This window comes from Balaenoptera physalus (genome assembly GCF_965194825.1).
Source record: "Balaenoptera physalus genome assembly, chromosome: 4".
Classification (NCBI taxonomy): Eukaryota; Metazoa; Chordata; class Mammalia; order Artiodactyla; family Balaenopteridae; genus Balaenoptera; species Balaenoptera physalus.
In genome coordinates, this window is record NC_138891.1 from 8,419,730 (window position 1) to 8,434,174 (window position 14,445).

General features: G+C 36.5%; 1 protein-coding gene across 7 annotated transcripts in view; it reads left to right on the forward strand.

Annotated features, from left to right (window-relative positions):
- The window catches only part of SATB1 (SATB homeobox 1), a 98,851-nt gene that overhangs the window by 55,327 nt on the left and 29,079 nt on the right, over positions 1-14,445 (forward strand). For all 7 annotated transcript variants that reach the window (XM_082459277.1, XM_082459276.1, XM_082459273.1 and 4 more), the window contains exons 8-9: positions 3,392-3,604; positions 11,472-11,627. In XM_082459277.1, the coding sequence (XP_082315403.1) occupies positions 3,392-3,604; positions 11,472-11,627 (369 nt within the window). The remainder of the gene's footprint in view (positions 1-3,391; positions 3,605-11,471; positions 11,628-14,445) is intronic.

The window sequence follows — 14,445 nt, forward strand, 5'->3', positions numbered from 1 at the left end:
TGTCCACCATGGGGGATTACTACAAATGACCTTGACCTAACTTGGCAAGTCTTAACTGGATTTTCAGTCATGGAAAATGGGAAACAAGGGCCATGTACATCTTGAATCCATAAATGTGGCTACTCAAATAACAACCCAAACAGGACCAAAACGTGCATTCCCATATCCGGATTCTAATGCCAGTCATTTCGCATCCAGAATTTTCTCAAGTGACATCATTCTCTTTAAAAAAGTAATTAACACATTCTAATCAAAACATTTTCTAATAATATTTTCAAGCATTTCCACCAGGGGGCACTCCCCTCATTGAAAGCCTGGGCCAAAAAAAAAAAACCCCACAAAAACCCGAAGGTTTGTAAAACACCTGAGACTGTCTACACTGTCTGCTTTCGAGCTCTGTGAGTGTCCCAGGATTTGAAATATCAGTCTAGACCTTCAACACATCCCAGGCAGAAAACCTGCACTTGCTCTAGTTAGAATAGTTAAGTGGAAATAAAATGCTTTGCCCAGAAAACATTTCATATGCTCAAATGGGACGTCATGCTAACGTCAAAATATGAGTAGAGAAATTGCTAAATTCTCTCCCAGGTGACCTTCTATCTGTTACTTTAAGCCATACAGGAATGACTCAGTCTCATGTTAGCAACACTTGATATCATTATGTATTTTTTCATGTGTTGGCTTTCTCACTGTAGTTCTTTGCTGTCTTGGGAAACATTTCTAATGGAAAGAGATGATATTTTGTTATCTGAGATCTCTGAATGTCTAATTTCAAATTTCCCAAATACAATAACATCTGTTTATAGGATCTCTTTTGACCTAAAGTGTTTTTTTTTTTTTATTGAAGTATAGTTGATTTACAATGTTATGTTAGCTTCAGGTGTACAGCACAGTAATTCAGTTTATATATATATATATTCTCATATTTTTTTTCAGATTCTTTTCCCTTATAGGTTATTACAAAATATTGAGTATAGTTCCCTGTGCTATACAGTAGGTCCTTGTTGATTATCTATTTTATGTATATTGATAGTAGTGTGTATGTGTTAATCCCACACTCCTGTTTTATCCCTCCCCCCCCTTCCTCTTTGGTAACCATAAGTTTGTTTTCTGTGTCTGTGTGTCTATTTCTGTTTTGTAAATAAGTTCATTTGTATATTTTTTTAGATTCCACATATAAGTGATACATGATACTTGTCTTTCTCTGTCAGACTTACTTCACTTAGTATGATAATCCCTAGGTCCATCCATGTTGCTGCAAAAAATTTTTTTAAATTACTGAACAATTAGTGTAGATAAACGTCTTACAGAGTGCCACACAACTTTTCACTGAAGGCTCACCTTGAGTACATTATTAATTACCATTAGAATTTTCCCATGGGGAGCATATCTTGTTGTTAAGTTTCTGTCACCCATTTGGAATTTTTTCCTTCTATGGTCTGAATACACATAATCCATTTAGTAAATATTTATCAAACACTTACGTGGCAGGCATTGTGCTGGGATGACAAAAAAGAATATTAGACTATTCTACTCAAGGAATTTATAATGTATTTATGTGTACTGTATGTTTCTATCTTTCTGTAGAGTTAAGATATATTGCTTTGCGAAATACATCTTTTAATATCTTTAAAAATTTGTTATCCCCATTTGATGGGGAAGAGTATAGAGCAAGGGCTATTTTTTTTACAGCTATTTTCAAACATTGTTTCTGAGACCTCTATTTCTTGGTTTCAACGTGACACATCAAAAACACAGTCAATCTAATTAGTTGGCCTTGTGCAGATTAAATAGCTGGGTGATTGACTGCCTGTTTGACTGAATTTTAGTTAAATTGACTGGATGTTTTGCTCATGTATAAACACAGTTGCAACATTACTTGTCAGTATTATAAATGAAAGGACAAGTACCCTTCATTCTTCAGTCACATTTCTTAGGGTGAAACTGGCTTCCCTTGCATAGACCAAATGAGAAACTAAAATGTACTCTTAAGCCCCCGAGCCTATTGGAGGATCTTTTTTAATAGCAGCCTATATAGATCATTTTTGAAGTGGACACTGCTTTTATATTGTCTGTACCCAACTGTTATCTTGGGGCAATATGCTACATTTTCCTTGAGGAATTGGGAACAAAGCCAGGTTTGTGCTTCCAGGAAACCATGAAAAAACCCCAATGTTATAACGTTGGGGCTTGGTTGTTTTGACATGACACTTTACCTCCCTTTCCTAAATGTACCCTGTTGCCATTTCTGCAGGGTTATTAGAAAGTGAAATTTGCAAATGATATAGAGATCTCCACAACATTTTATTCTGAGCCATATTGTGATAAACTGAAATGTAGAAAGCAAACATGTCTTGGCATTCCAGGCATTTTTTCATGCAGAAGGTTGAAGAGGTAAGGCCTGCTCAGTCCTTATCAAATGGGCAGAAAATGTTTCTAATCCTTGTATTTCATATAAGCTCTTAAACAAAATTGTGGAGAAACACCCATTTTTAAAATGCATTCTTCCAAAAATTAAATAAGTAGTTAACAATTCTCTGTTATTTGGGGAGGAACACCATAAAGAAGTTTACTAATGGTTTGTGAGTTTCTTCTAACGCTATTAAAAATGTTTATTCCTCAAGAAATTTGATTATTACAGAATTTGATAATATTCTTTTTCTTGGCATGCTACGATGGATTTTTGCAGTGTGGAAAAGGGGTTATGTATTTCAAATTTAAAGGATGGTTTCTGAAGTTCAAATTTTCAACCTGTTACTCAGAGGTATTGTATAGCAAGCAATGCAGTATAGTTTCCTTAAGCGGTAAATAGAAAGAATCACTCGTCATTGACTCCAATAATTTGAAAACCGAGGAATAATGTAAAATATTGCCTGCAAAAACATAGCATAAATCTTAGATGATGCTTTAGTGATATTCTTTTTCCTAGTATGTTACAATTCATTTTCGAGTATTTTCTTTGTAAATCCTACTTCTCTCGAAATGGCTTTGTATCTTTACATATTGGGCTGTTGGCATTCCACTGCCTTTGTCTAGGCAGCTTGAGAACTATACAGTTCAGTGCTGTCGTATTATGAGCATTTCATTTATTCTTAACTTGCCTCAATCCTCTCTCTGTGAAAGATTTCATGGCAAGTTAAGCTACTCAAAGGAAGGAGACCAATTAGGCAGTTGCAGTTTATGTTATATGTAAAGCAGACGCTTAATAAAATTAAGAATACAATTGAGGCTCTCTTCTCTACCACTTCAATTGTAACTAATATATTCCTATGTGGAATTAATGCTTCTGACTGTTCATTTTCTGAACAGAGTGGGGAAGAAAAGGAAAGGATCACCGCGGGCTGGGCAGAGCATGGGGGCAAGCTTATCCTGTGCCTTTTATTCCCTGCAGGGCTTGCTTTCAGAAATCCTACGAAAGGAAGAGGACCCCAAGACTGCATCCCAGTCTTTGCTGGTAAACCTTCGGGCTATGCAGAACTTCTTGCAGTTACCGGAAGCTGAGAGAGATCGAATTTACCAGGATGAAAGGGAAAGGAGCTTGAATGCAGCCTCAGCGATGGGTCCTGCCCCCCTGATAAGCACACCGCCCAGCCGCCCTCCCCAGGTGAAGTCTCTTTTTCTTCCTCACCTTTCTGCTTTTTTTGTTTTAAAAAAAAAAAAAAGTCTAAGGAAGAATCTCAACAAGCATGAGAAAGGTAGATGGATAGGGATTTTTTTTTTTTTAATAGTAATTCATAAACTTGCTTGAGGAGAATTTGGTTCCAGCTCACTAATTCTGATATAAAAACAAGCAGCTACTAATTAGATAGAGGGAAAAAAATTGCTTTGTATTGCTTCATTTGGGGGGTTCTTTGGGGGTGAAAAGTCATCTTGAAATGGGATACTTGGCTCAACTACTACTAAGTAAAAAGGTATTTTAAACTCAATAGGAAAAAAAAAAGTAATGAAGTCCATTTTATCCCTGCGTGTTTTAGAACCACCATGTGAATAGTAAATAAATAAAAATAAATAATTCCATTTGTATTTATGCTTTCCAATACCAACTGCAGCTGGTACCAATTACACATCATCTCGTTTGTAATCTTTCATAATTAAGTTTAATACAATCCTTGAAGGCAGCTTTAAATGGGGCTGATAAGGAATTCCATCCATATTCCCAGAAATGGGCACATTTTCTATTTTCCAAATTTTTGCACTTTTTGGGAAGGACAAAAGTCATCTGCCAGGTAGTTTTGTGTATGTGCATCTGTATTTTTTTTTTAATCAAGTTTAAAAGGTAGCCTCATAACTATTATAAGAATTGAGAAGTTAATTTTCAGTACAACTATTAGATACAAATTTGAGAGTGGATTAGATGTACGATCCACAAGCAAATATATTTTTTACACATTTAATTTGTGGCCTGTGCAACTCTTAAAAATGAGGTCAGCTAAAACGATGGAAAGTAAATATGGAATACTAATTAAAAGTGCTTATGTAACATAATGTCATAATGAAATTATCTCTTAATGTTAGTTTCATCAATAGTAAAAAATGGTCATCCATTTCCAAGTATAGAGATATAACTCAACACTAAAAATGAAACTGCCATAGATACTCCATAAATAAGAACTAGACATAATATACAGCCACTTGTGGAGGGTCTTAAACTGCATATTGTAATGTTCTGAAATGATTATTGTTTAGAAACATCCCAAAGGTCCATTTTCTCCATTTTATTCAATGAAAATCAATTAAGTCTTGATGTCTATAGGAGCAGGCAATAAGGAAGGCATTGCTGTAATTGTAAGAAGGACATGTTTCTCTAGCAGAAAAGAATGGCACCCAAATACATGTATACATATCTATCTGCCAACACACACACTTAACTGAACTTGATCTGTTAAGCCTTCAATACAATATTTCTTACCAAAAAGAATGAGGAACTCTTTATATACATACATGACTTTTGTAAGAGTGATTAAACCAAAAATACTGTACTTGGACTTGATTGAACACTGAGTTTGTGTTGTTTAGAGTTATCATATGTACCATCATTAGTTAATTTTGCTGTTGCAGTCATCATTGGAAAGCCTCTGGGCAGAGTTATTTTACTTATCACTTAATCTTGCAATACTAACAAAAGAAGGGCTTACTTAAGACCAGTGTGAATTTAAGCTTTGAGCTGCTGCTTCTTTTTTTTGTTTTAATCTATCCAAGTATTTGACTTAGTAGTTCCTTAATATAGCTTTTGTTTTCTAATTTTTCTAGGATTTTAATGCTTTTATTTGTTTTCCAGATATGATTCTGCTTTCCTTACTCATCAAGTTTTTTTTTTGTTTTTTGTTTTTTGTTTTTTTTAGCCAAAATTACATTAATTCTTAATTGTGATATTTATTTTTGTATACTAGTAAGATACTCTGGGTTGCTTTCCTATATGTATGTCTAAAGACTATACCTGCTGATAAGCTGGGATAGAAAATATAATTTATTTTGGCCTGAATTGCTGATAAACTGGTTGAGCCACCCTCAGCTGTATGTGTTTGTTGTCAAGAGGGGGTTGAGACCAAGCCTTTAGCTGGGATATTTAGCGAATGATGAATGTACTTAGATACTGTAGATTCTTAGTGAAGCTCTTTCAAAGAAAAGAAGTTTCTATTAACACAATATTATCGGCCATCTAACCACATTCTGAAATGATTATCTGATATGTGTGAATAATTTTATTTCACTGCTTCATAGAGAATCCCTTTGCATTCCTTAATTTTATCATAACAGAGCTCACAACCAGTTTGTTCACCTTTTACCCTTTGACAGTGATTCAATGAATTAAATTTTAGGGAATTTTTAATGTATTAAATGTATTATCAATGTAAAATGTGTACTTAGGATTTGGAAAAACGGGTTACAGAGCAGTTGAGTTAGTACTGTTTTGCAGCAGTTGAAATCCAGCGCTTAACCTGGAACCAATATACCACACATAAGTTTTCATGTGCTTATTTACAAATGACTAAAATGGAAGGGGAATAAAGGAGGAAACCACAGGTATAGAAAAGGACTGCAGGATTTTGTCTTTTTATATTTTATATTTTGCCAGAGAGGAATCTGTGTGAAATCACTGTGCGTTTCATTTCCATCCCCTTCCCGCCCCCCCTGCCAAATGAAGATATTCGAAATCTGTTTTGAGACTAGCCTTTGGCTTGGGTTGGACCCGAACAGGATTTCTTTCTAATGCTTGTTGAAGGCAGAGGTCCCTTGTGGCTCGCTGAAGACCCAGGACACCTTTAGGCCTGAGAGACTGGATTATCTAACAGCTTCTCTGAAGAGTTTAGGTCATATGGAAGATGATTGGGATGTCCCTGGGTCCTGCCAGACCAAGGACCTAAACCATTGAGGAACTCAGATTATAAATCATCTTCAAGAAGGGGCTTCCTTCAGGCCCCGGGTGTTATTCTTCGGAGAACCTCACCAGGGAAAACCTAGACCAGCCTCAAGAAGCTCTCGGCTGGCTCTACCTAGGCGAGATGGGTCCTGTGCCTCACGCTTCGGTAGGGGTGACCACACCAGGGGCTTTTGTCTTCTGGCTGGGGCAGTAGGCTCCAGGCCAGACCTGTTTGTTGAAAGCATATTTTCACAATATACATGCTCTAATTCAAGAAATATGAATACCTTGCACTTGATAATGATTCACAGTTTTCTAAGCACCTTCACGTACATGAATTCATGGAATCATTAGACTAACCTTTTGGTAGGAGAAAAATGAGAAAAGTCAAATACTTAAGTTTTCAAATCCCCTATTCAGTCTGATGCTCTTTCCCCTACCTCAAGCCACTTCCCAGAAGACAGACATTTTAGAAAGGAGAGAATGAAACCTGGGGACTCTTTCTGTTTGTCAGAGAGGATGAGAAGTTTTCTTGTTAGGTTAGAAAGAGGAACACATGTGAAATATTCTTCTGATAGAATACATTGAATATTTGACAAATGGTCCACTTTGGAAGACTTTAGACAGTTGGGCATTTCTGAGATTGTAGAGAAAAGAGCCCTTTCCAAACTTTGGTAGTAGGAGTATCTGGGAGAAACCAATCCCTCCAAAGCTCCATGGCCTTAAAGATTTCTTTTCTGACTATCGCTTAGCAAATTTTCCAGATGAGTTTACAAGATGAATCTTATTAATAGTAATTATTATTTTCTGGAAGTTGTCTGTTGCACTAAACATATCCATTTTAAGTTGATGGTTTCTATTTAGGTGTGCACTTATTATGGAGTTACTTGTGTGTTTTAAGATGTGTGACTTGTGGAGTTAAATTAGCAATTTCTGTCTTCATAAGGACCATTTGAAAGCCTATAATTATCAAGTTATAACGTTTACATGAATTATATAATATTTTTTCTTTTTTTTAACATCTCTTTATGGCATTCTTTGGTTTCTTCTGAAGATGGGACATTTTATAACAATGTTTTAGGAAATGTACAAAGTTTATATCAATAGAAGCGATATATAATTAAGTTAATCTGGTAGCTGTGCACACTTATGTCTCTTTACAACACATTCTTCTATAGTGTAATGAAACATAGGTTCAGTTATGGGCAGGAACTTCACACTTGATAAAAGTTTTATTTGTTATGAATCCCTTGACCAGCTTTATTTTAAGATCACGTATGTGCTTGGAAAACGCTTCTCATTCTTGGTCATCTTTTAAAAGCTAGAGGACTTTTGAAAGTCCAGATCTGGAAAATAACTAATATTGTTTCTATAAAAGGAAGAAAAGTGTAAAAAGATAGAACCATGATACTCAAAACAGTGTTAATATATAAAAACATGAAAATGGGGACTGTTTTCTATCACCAATAGGAATTCCTCAAAATAGCACGGACTTTTTCAACTAATGATAAAACCGTTCACTACTAAAAATTAGACATTCATGAGCTAGATTTAGCAAAGGGCCACCAAAAAGCAGGTGCAGCACGTCTTAAAAAATAAGAATTTTTCCAAATAAAGAAGTCCTATATAACATCATACCGGTACTCAGTGTATTGCAGTGATTTCTAAGATAAGCATTGGTATTAGACTTAAGTTCAGTTTTCAGCCTTGCCCCGTGGACAAATTACTTAACCTCTTTGTTAGCTTTCTCAATTTAAAAATGGGGCAGTAATGTGACATTACCTACTCAGGGCTATTATGCAGGTTAATATATGTTAACACAAGGCCCAGCTCATAATAAACAACTAATAAATGTGAGTCTCTCTTATTATCATAATTATTATTAAAACTACATCAAACTTCAATTGCATATAGGCATGCCCTCATGCCTGTGTGCAGTATGAGCTTGCAGGCAATTCCACTTGCATCAAGGAAGAGCACAGACACCAATCAGGACCACAGTAGAGTCCATTTTGTGTAGCCTGTATGTAGTACATATGTAGTACGTATGTAGTATATATAGTTCATTTTGTAGTATGGGTTGATGAATTCAGCAGCGGTAAAGGAGTAAAAAATTCTCATGAAAAATTTGTGTTCTACTGCACAATTGTAGTAAAATAAAAAGCACACCCTAGTGCTACACCCTCTCCCCATGTGGGAGGGTAAATAGCAGAAGCTCCAATTCTTAACTACTTCCCTGGCGCCACCGTAATGATGGAGTGGTACACACTACCTTGATACATGCTATTCAGAAAGCAACTGCATTTATTTTACCTCCTGTGCTATTTGCAGAGAAGCGCTGAAGAGTAGTTTGTTTTGCCTGGAATGAACTACTTTATGAATTTTAATGTGTGATATAATATTAAAAGCTAAACCAGGATTAAAGAAGATTTTTTTTGTGCTAAGCTAAAATAGTACTTAGTAGAGTGAGGTATAAAAGATTTTTGTTTCCATTTTTACCTGGGGAAAAATTTCAGCTTTCATATTTTTGAAAAGCTGTCCAAGTCAGTTCCCCTTAAGCAATACCTTGTGTTTAGAGAAAAATGTGGTTCCAGAATTCTAATAGCTTATCTCTAATAAGATGCATATCTGAGCCAACAAGATGATAAGGAAGAGCTTTTCTAAATATTTTTTAAATGAGTAATACAGTTTCTTAATATTTTTAAAAGTTGTTGCTCTCACTTTTTTTAAAAAAAGAACTTTTTTAAAAAGTACTTTTTTTTTTTTTAAAGTACTTCTTTTCAACTTTTGATTGTGTTGGCTACTAGGAAATGGTTATTTGATTTTTTTTTATGATTTAAAATGTTTGCTTTTTGGTTCAAGTTGTAATTGCTTTATTAAAAAAAGAAAAATTAAACCAAAGAAATTTTTAGAAACAAAATCACAGGGTTGAAACAAATGATTATAACCCACCTCGAAGATAAATTCTTAAACATCATTTTTACAAAAGAATGAAAATTATTTTCAAAACACACTGAAACACCAAGTTTCCAAAGCCTGCCCTCTTAACTGTTGCTAAGCAGATGATACCAAGGAACTGTTTCTTCCAATGCCCTGGACTTCATGCCTCCATTTCCATAACATTCAATGTTCAAAGCGATTGCAATGGCTTTTCTTTTCTCTTTCATTTAACCAGTGAAAAAAATAGGTATTAAAAGGGACCCCATGTGGTGATCAAATCTATCCTTCTGCCTCAAAGCAAGACCACCCCAGAGCAAAGTTGCGAATCTCAGCAAAGCAACTTTGTAGGCAATTTATGGTAATGCATTAACTCTTCTGGCTCCTAAAGTGGTGTTTAGCAGATTACTGCTTCAAAGCCCTGTGTCTGTGCCTAGTGGCCCCCAGTCCTTAAGATGCCTCGGTGAGTTAGTGCCCTTTCTTACTGGAGTCCAGAGCTGGCAGGGGAACGCTGGAAATCCAGCCACTGCTCTTGCCGTTTCTGTCTGCGGATTATGCTTTAGGAGAGGCCATTGAGGCCAGCCGGTGGGTCCCTTGTCCGGCCTCACCTTCTGTGTCCTCACTGGGGGCCTGTGGTCCAACCGTTTCCCAGCATTATCCTTTCCGTGCTCCCAAGGGTAGTGTCCAGGTGGGAGAGTCTAGCTGCATCCTCCAGAGGTGAGTTATTTTGCTCACCAGCTAGAAGTTACGAGTCAGAAAGCACGTTGTAAAGGAGACTCAGCTTTACTGTCTAAGTGCAGGGGTTTAAATGGCTTAGGATAACCTCTGCCCCTCTTTTGATACCAAATATTTGGGGGCAGGGTGAAATAAACATTAGAAGACTTACTGTATGACTAGGAAGGTATGTCATTTAGTGCCCCAAAATCATTTGTTTATCTTAAAATGAGCTTCATTTTCTATTGTTCCTAGTGGATGAGAGAAATGGTCCAAGATGGTAAGTTTCTAGAGAAGGAAAACCTGGATTCTGTAAAGGACCCTAAGAAACGTGGTCCTTGATGAATCACTTTGCTGGGAGAAATGTGGTCCTGCATCTGGACAACTTTTCATTTATGTTTTCATCAGTTTCCCAGTAAAAAGCAGCTACATGGTTCATATGTGAATTTCCCAGGCTGGTTGGTTCCTATAAATGCTCAATAAAGATCAAATTTTTATTTTAAACATTTAAAGTTTTAAAGATTGTTTTTAAGTTTTGAAGATTAATCATGATATCAGTAAATTTTGAGGTTGATTTTCCCCCTAAATTTTGTAGCATTTTTCTGCAGATATCTGCTTATCATTATTACCATTATTAATTTCTCACTCAAGATTATACATTTTGAATATATTTGTAAGTTACTGTTTATATATTTTGTGTAACTTGCAGTCATGTTCTATTAAATATTGTGAAACATTTTCTTATTATTTTCTTATTGTCTGGTTCCACCAGTCAAAAGGAAAGAGTTATATACAGCGGTGCCAGGAAATGATGAAATAATTATACAGAACAGCTTGGACATGCATGTGTAAAATGCAACCAGCCTTTATGATAATTAAGCAAGGCACTCTACCTGTTTCATGGATGGATAGAAGATTTAAATGTGCAGCTCTGCAAATGGCTTTGTTATGGAAGATTTTTTAAATGAAACATAAGAGGAAAAGGCATTAAAAAAAAAGAGTCTAAAATTAAAAAGGCCGTAGTATGTAATAGCTATTAGTGATGCAATTGTCTCTTAGACATCGGGTACCCAGCGAAGATACAGCACTGTGCATTATGATTTTAATTGTGAATTTCCTTTGTTAGAATTGCAATGGAAGGTAATTGGGAAACAATTAGTTTAGGGTTTTCAAGTCTTTGAAACTATTCTGTTTTCCAGAAAACTTACTTTATGGCATTATAATTCCTGGTTGTCAGCTGGCAGTTGCTGTCTTATTACAGCTGCAGTCACCTGTGACAGTATGACTTCCTTAACTTAAGCAATCTGATCTCCAGCTAAGAACTCATGTTGAATGACCGCATTGTTGATCACCTTGATCATAAAAGGAGCAACAATGTCCAGTTTGGATGCCGAGCCTGAGAAGCTTCAAAACAGTTTGGCCAGTGGAAAATGACAGGCATGTTCAAAATGTTTTGTAGGTGAAAACAGCTACCATTGCCACTGAGAGGAATGGGAAACCAGAGAACAATACCATGAACATTAATGCTTCCATTTACGACGAGATTCAGCAGGAAATGAAGCGCGCTAAAGTTTCCCAAGCTCTGTTTGCAAAGGTGGCAGCAACCAAAAGCCAGGTAAGAGCCTCTGTTAGGCATGGAGAATGTTTATCTGTGATGCCTGTGAAAGTTCATTCGAAGGGGTGTCTATTTGCAAGTTGAACTTGCATCCCTGAGAGGTCACGGTTTCCAGGATTATTGACAGAGCTCATGATGAAACAGAGGGTTCGGATTCCGGGAACAGAGACACTTGGTTGTGTTTCCTCCAACATCTACTGTCCAGACCACAGATTTCTCAGGAAATCCCTGAGTCAGTTAATAGTTGTTTCCAGAAGAGTACTGTAATGTATAGGAGGTTTCTCCATCTGGTCTATTGTAATGGAACAAATAACTTGAATTATTATTATTTCATTAGTACTTAGGTGACCTTGATTTCCATCCTAAAATACTACGAGCATTGTAGTTTTTTTCTGTTCCAACTTAGGCATCTACAACTGTTAGGTGTGCTTATTAAAACAAACTGACACACACACACACACACACACACACACACACACACACACACACACACACAGACAGCTTTGCCAAGTAATGATTTTAGTTTATATATATATATATGGATACCTATATATGACACACAAATTTAATTACAATTAGAAAAATTGTCTAACTCTTTTGAATTATAAATGAATCGAATTGAATGGGGAAAGTGACAAATCCCTACAAGACATAACGAAGAATAGATAATGCAGTCTTTTTGTCATATATTGATAACTTATGTTCATCAGAAGTAGAGTCATCTACGTGAATAAGCTCACAGTTATCTACAAACCCTTGTTCAAGGCCAGGAATACTTTTTAAAGGACCAGAAGAATACTGGTCTTGTCCAGTATAAGTCTTGTCCCCTTCACAGAAAGATTTGCTAACACTATCAAAGTGAGATTGAGAGGCAATCAAGGAAATTTTAGACAAATATATTTCATTATCATTAATGGACTCTCCTTTGTAAAACAGCCTGTCTGCTGTCAGCCTCTGATAAAATTATACAGTCCTGAGACTATTTACAATATGATGTATTTACAATACAGTACTTTCATTATTAGGTTTTTCTGAAATTTCACTCTAGCGACATTAATAGTGGTCCTTGCTGGGAGTTATGCTTGAGAAAAGGTTGTTCTTGTTTAAGTTATAGGCTGGCTGGAAATACGTAAGGGATATCTTGGAAATGTTATATAAAAATGATTAAACTCAAGCTGTGGACTGTAAAAATTATAGCTTTATAGGCCACATGCCTGCGTACCCTTCAATCACTGTCAAAGTGATAATTTCTACAATAATATGTTTCTTTTATTGTGAGATTCTAAACATCAAGTGCTGTTTAAACATTAAACTGAATTGTTTATGTTAGTGCCATACTCGGCGTGTCATACATCAGGCCACCGTAATCTCTCATGGAATGTAAAATTCTGTCATGAATCATGGCTTGTATATCGGAAATTACTGTAATTTTGATTGGAAATTACAGGGCTCTTGAAATGTTTCTAATTATGATAGAATGTCAGAGCCGCTTCAAACCTGTGTGCTTCTTCAGATGTCTTCATTTACATGCCAAGACTAGGCATTAAGGAGAAATGTCCTGTTCGCACGTCGCCCCTCACCCACCCACCCTGCACTTTCTTCTTTTGGCTATTTAGTCTAATTAGGATGAGGATCTCATATTTCAACATAGTTTATCCTGCTTTTCTTTCTGATTCTGCATCTCTTCTGACCTTTCCAATTAAATTATCAAGAATAACAGACTGTCTTCTTACAAGGCCAAACACTTTCCCCCAATCTCCAGAATAGATAAACAGAGAAACTAAACATGCATTATTGTGATAAGGGGCAGCCTTAAAACCAACAAACAAAAATAGAATATTAAAACTTTTTGGTAAGTTGGCATCTGTCATATAATCACCACCACCCTCCCTCTCCTTTCTGACGAGAGCATAGCTCCTTCTGGCTAGCGGCGTTTTTGCCACCTTCATTCTTTCTTTCTTTTACATGATATCCCCAATTCTCCCCTCCTGGGCTGAGTTCTGATTTTGGAGCTATTCAGACAGTGGTAGCCATGGGTTGATAATGTCATGTGAGTGATGTTCTAGGGGGTTTTTAAACATTTTTTCTCTTGGGACTCCTGTCCTACGAAGCTCCCCGTGAGTCGCTTGCAAAGATGTCAGTTGCCAACTTCTGTGTATCTGCCATGATGGTGTGTTACCCAGAACCCCCAAAGCTGCTAGCTCATTACTGGTTGAAAGAGAATCCAAGGGGCCAGTTGTAGACTACTGGGGTCCAGCAGACTGTTAACTTTCATTCCCTCACGTAGTTATTCCTAACTACTAATTTACTGGAACTTCGTTAAAAAGCGTTTCTGTAGCTTTCTCTTAGCTGTTCAGTTTAGATGTTAGCACTGCCCTCTTGATGAAAATCTAAAAGTTGATGATTACTGAAAAATAAGACAGTCCAAAAACTGTATATATATCCCTAAGAGAAGAGATCTGACTTAACAAGGGCAGGTAGTCCATTGACTTAAGTTCTGTTCACCTGCCATGATTTTTTGTGAAGGAAATAGAAAAACTAGAAAACAAACCAAAACCAAAAAAAAATCTTCAAATCCGACGGACCTTTCTCATGGTCAGAATTCTTAACTTGTGCAAGACTTGTTTATGCCTCGGGAGATAGGTGCCAAAGCTTGTCAGCATGGGCAGAGGTCCTCCCAAATGAAGCACGTGTACAGAGGGATGTGCTGGAGCCACTTTTATCTCAGCCGGTCCAGCCCCATCTGCTTCTGTATCTCGCCCTGATTCTCTACGTTGGCCTAACATTCATTACCTTTTTTGTTCTAGACCCCGTCATG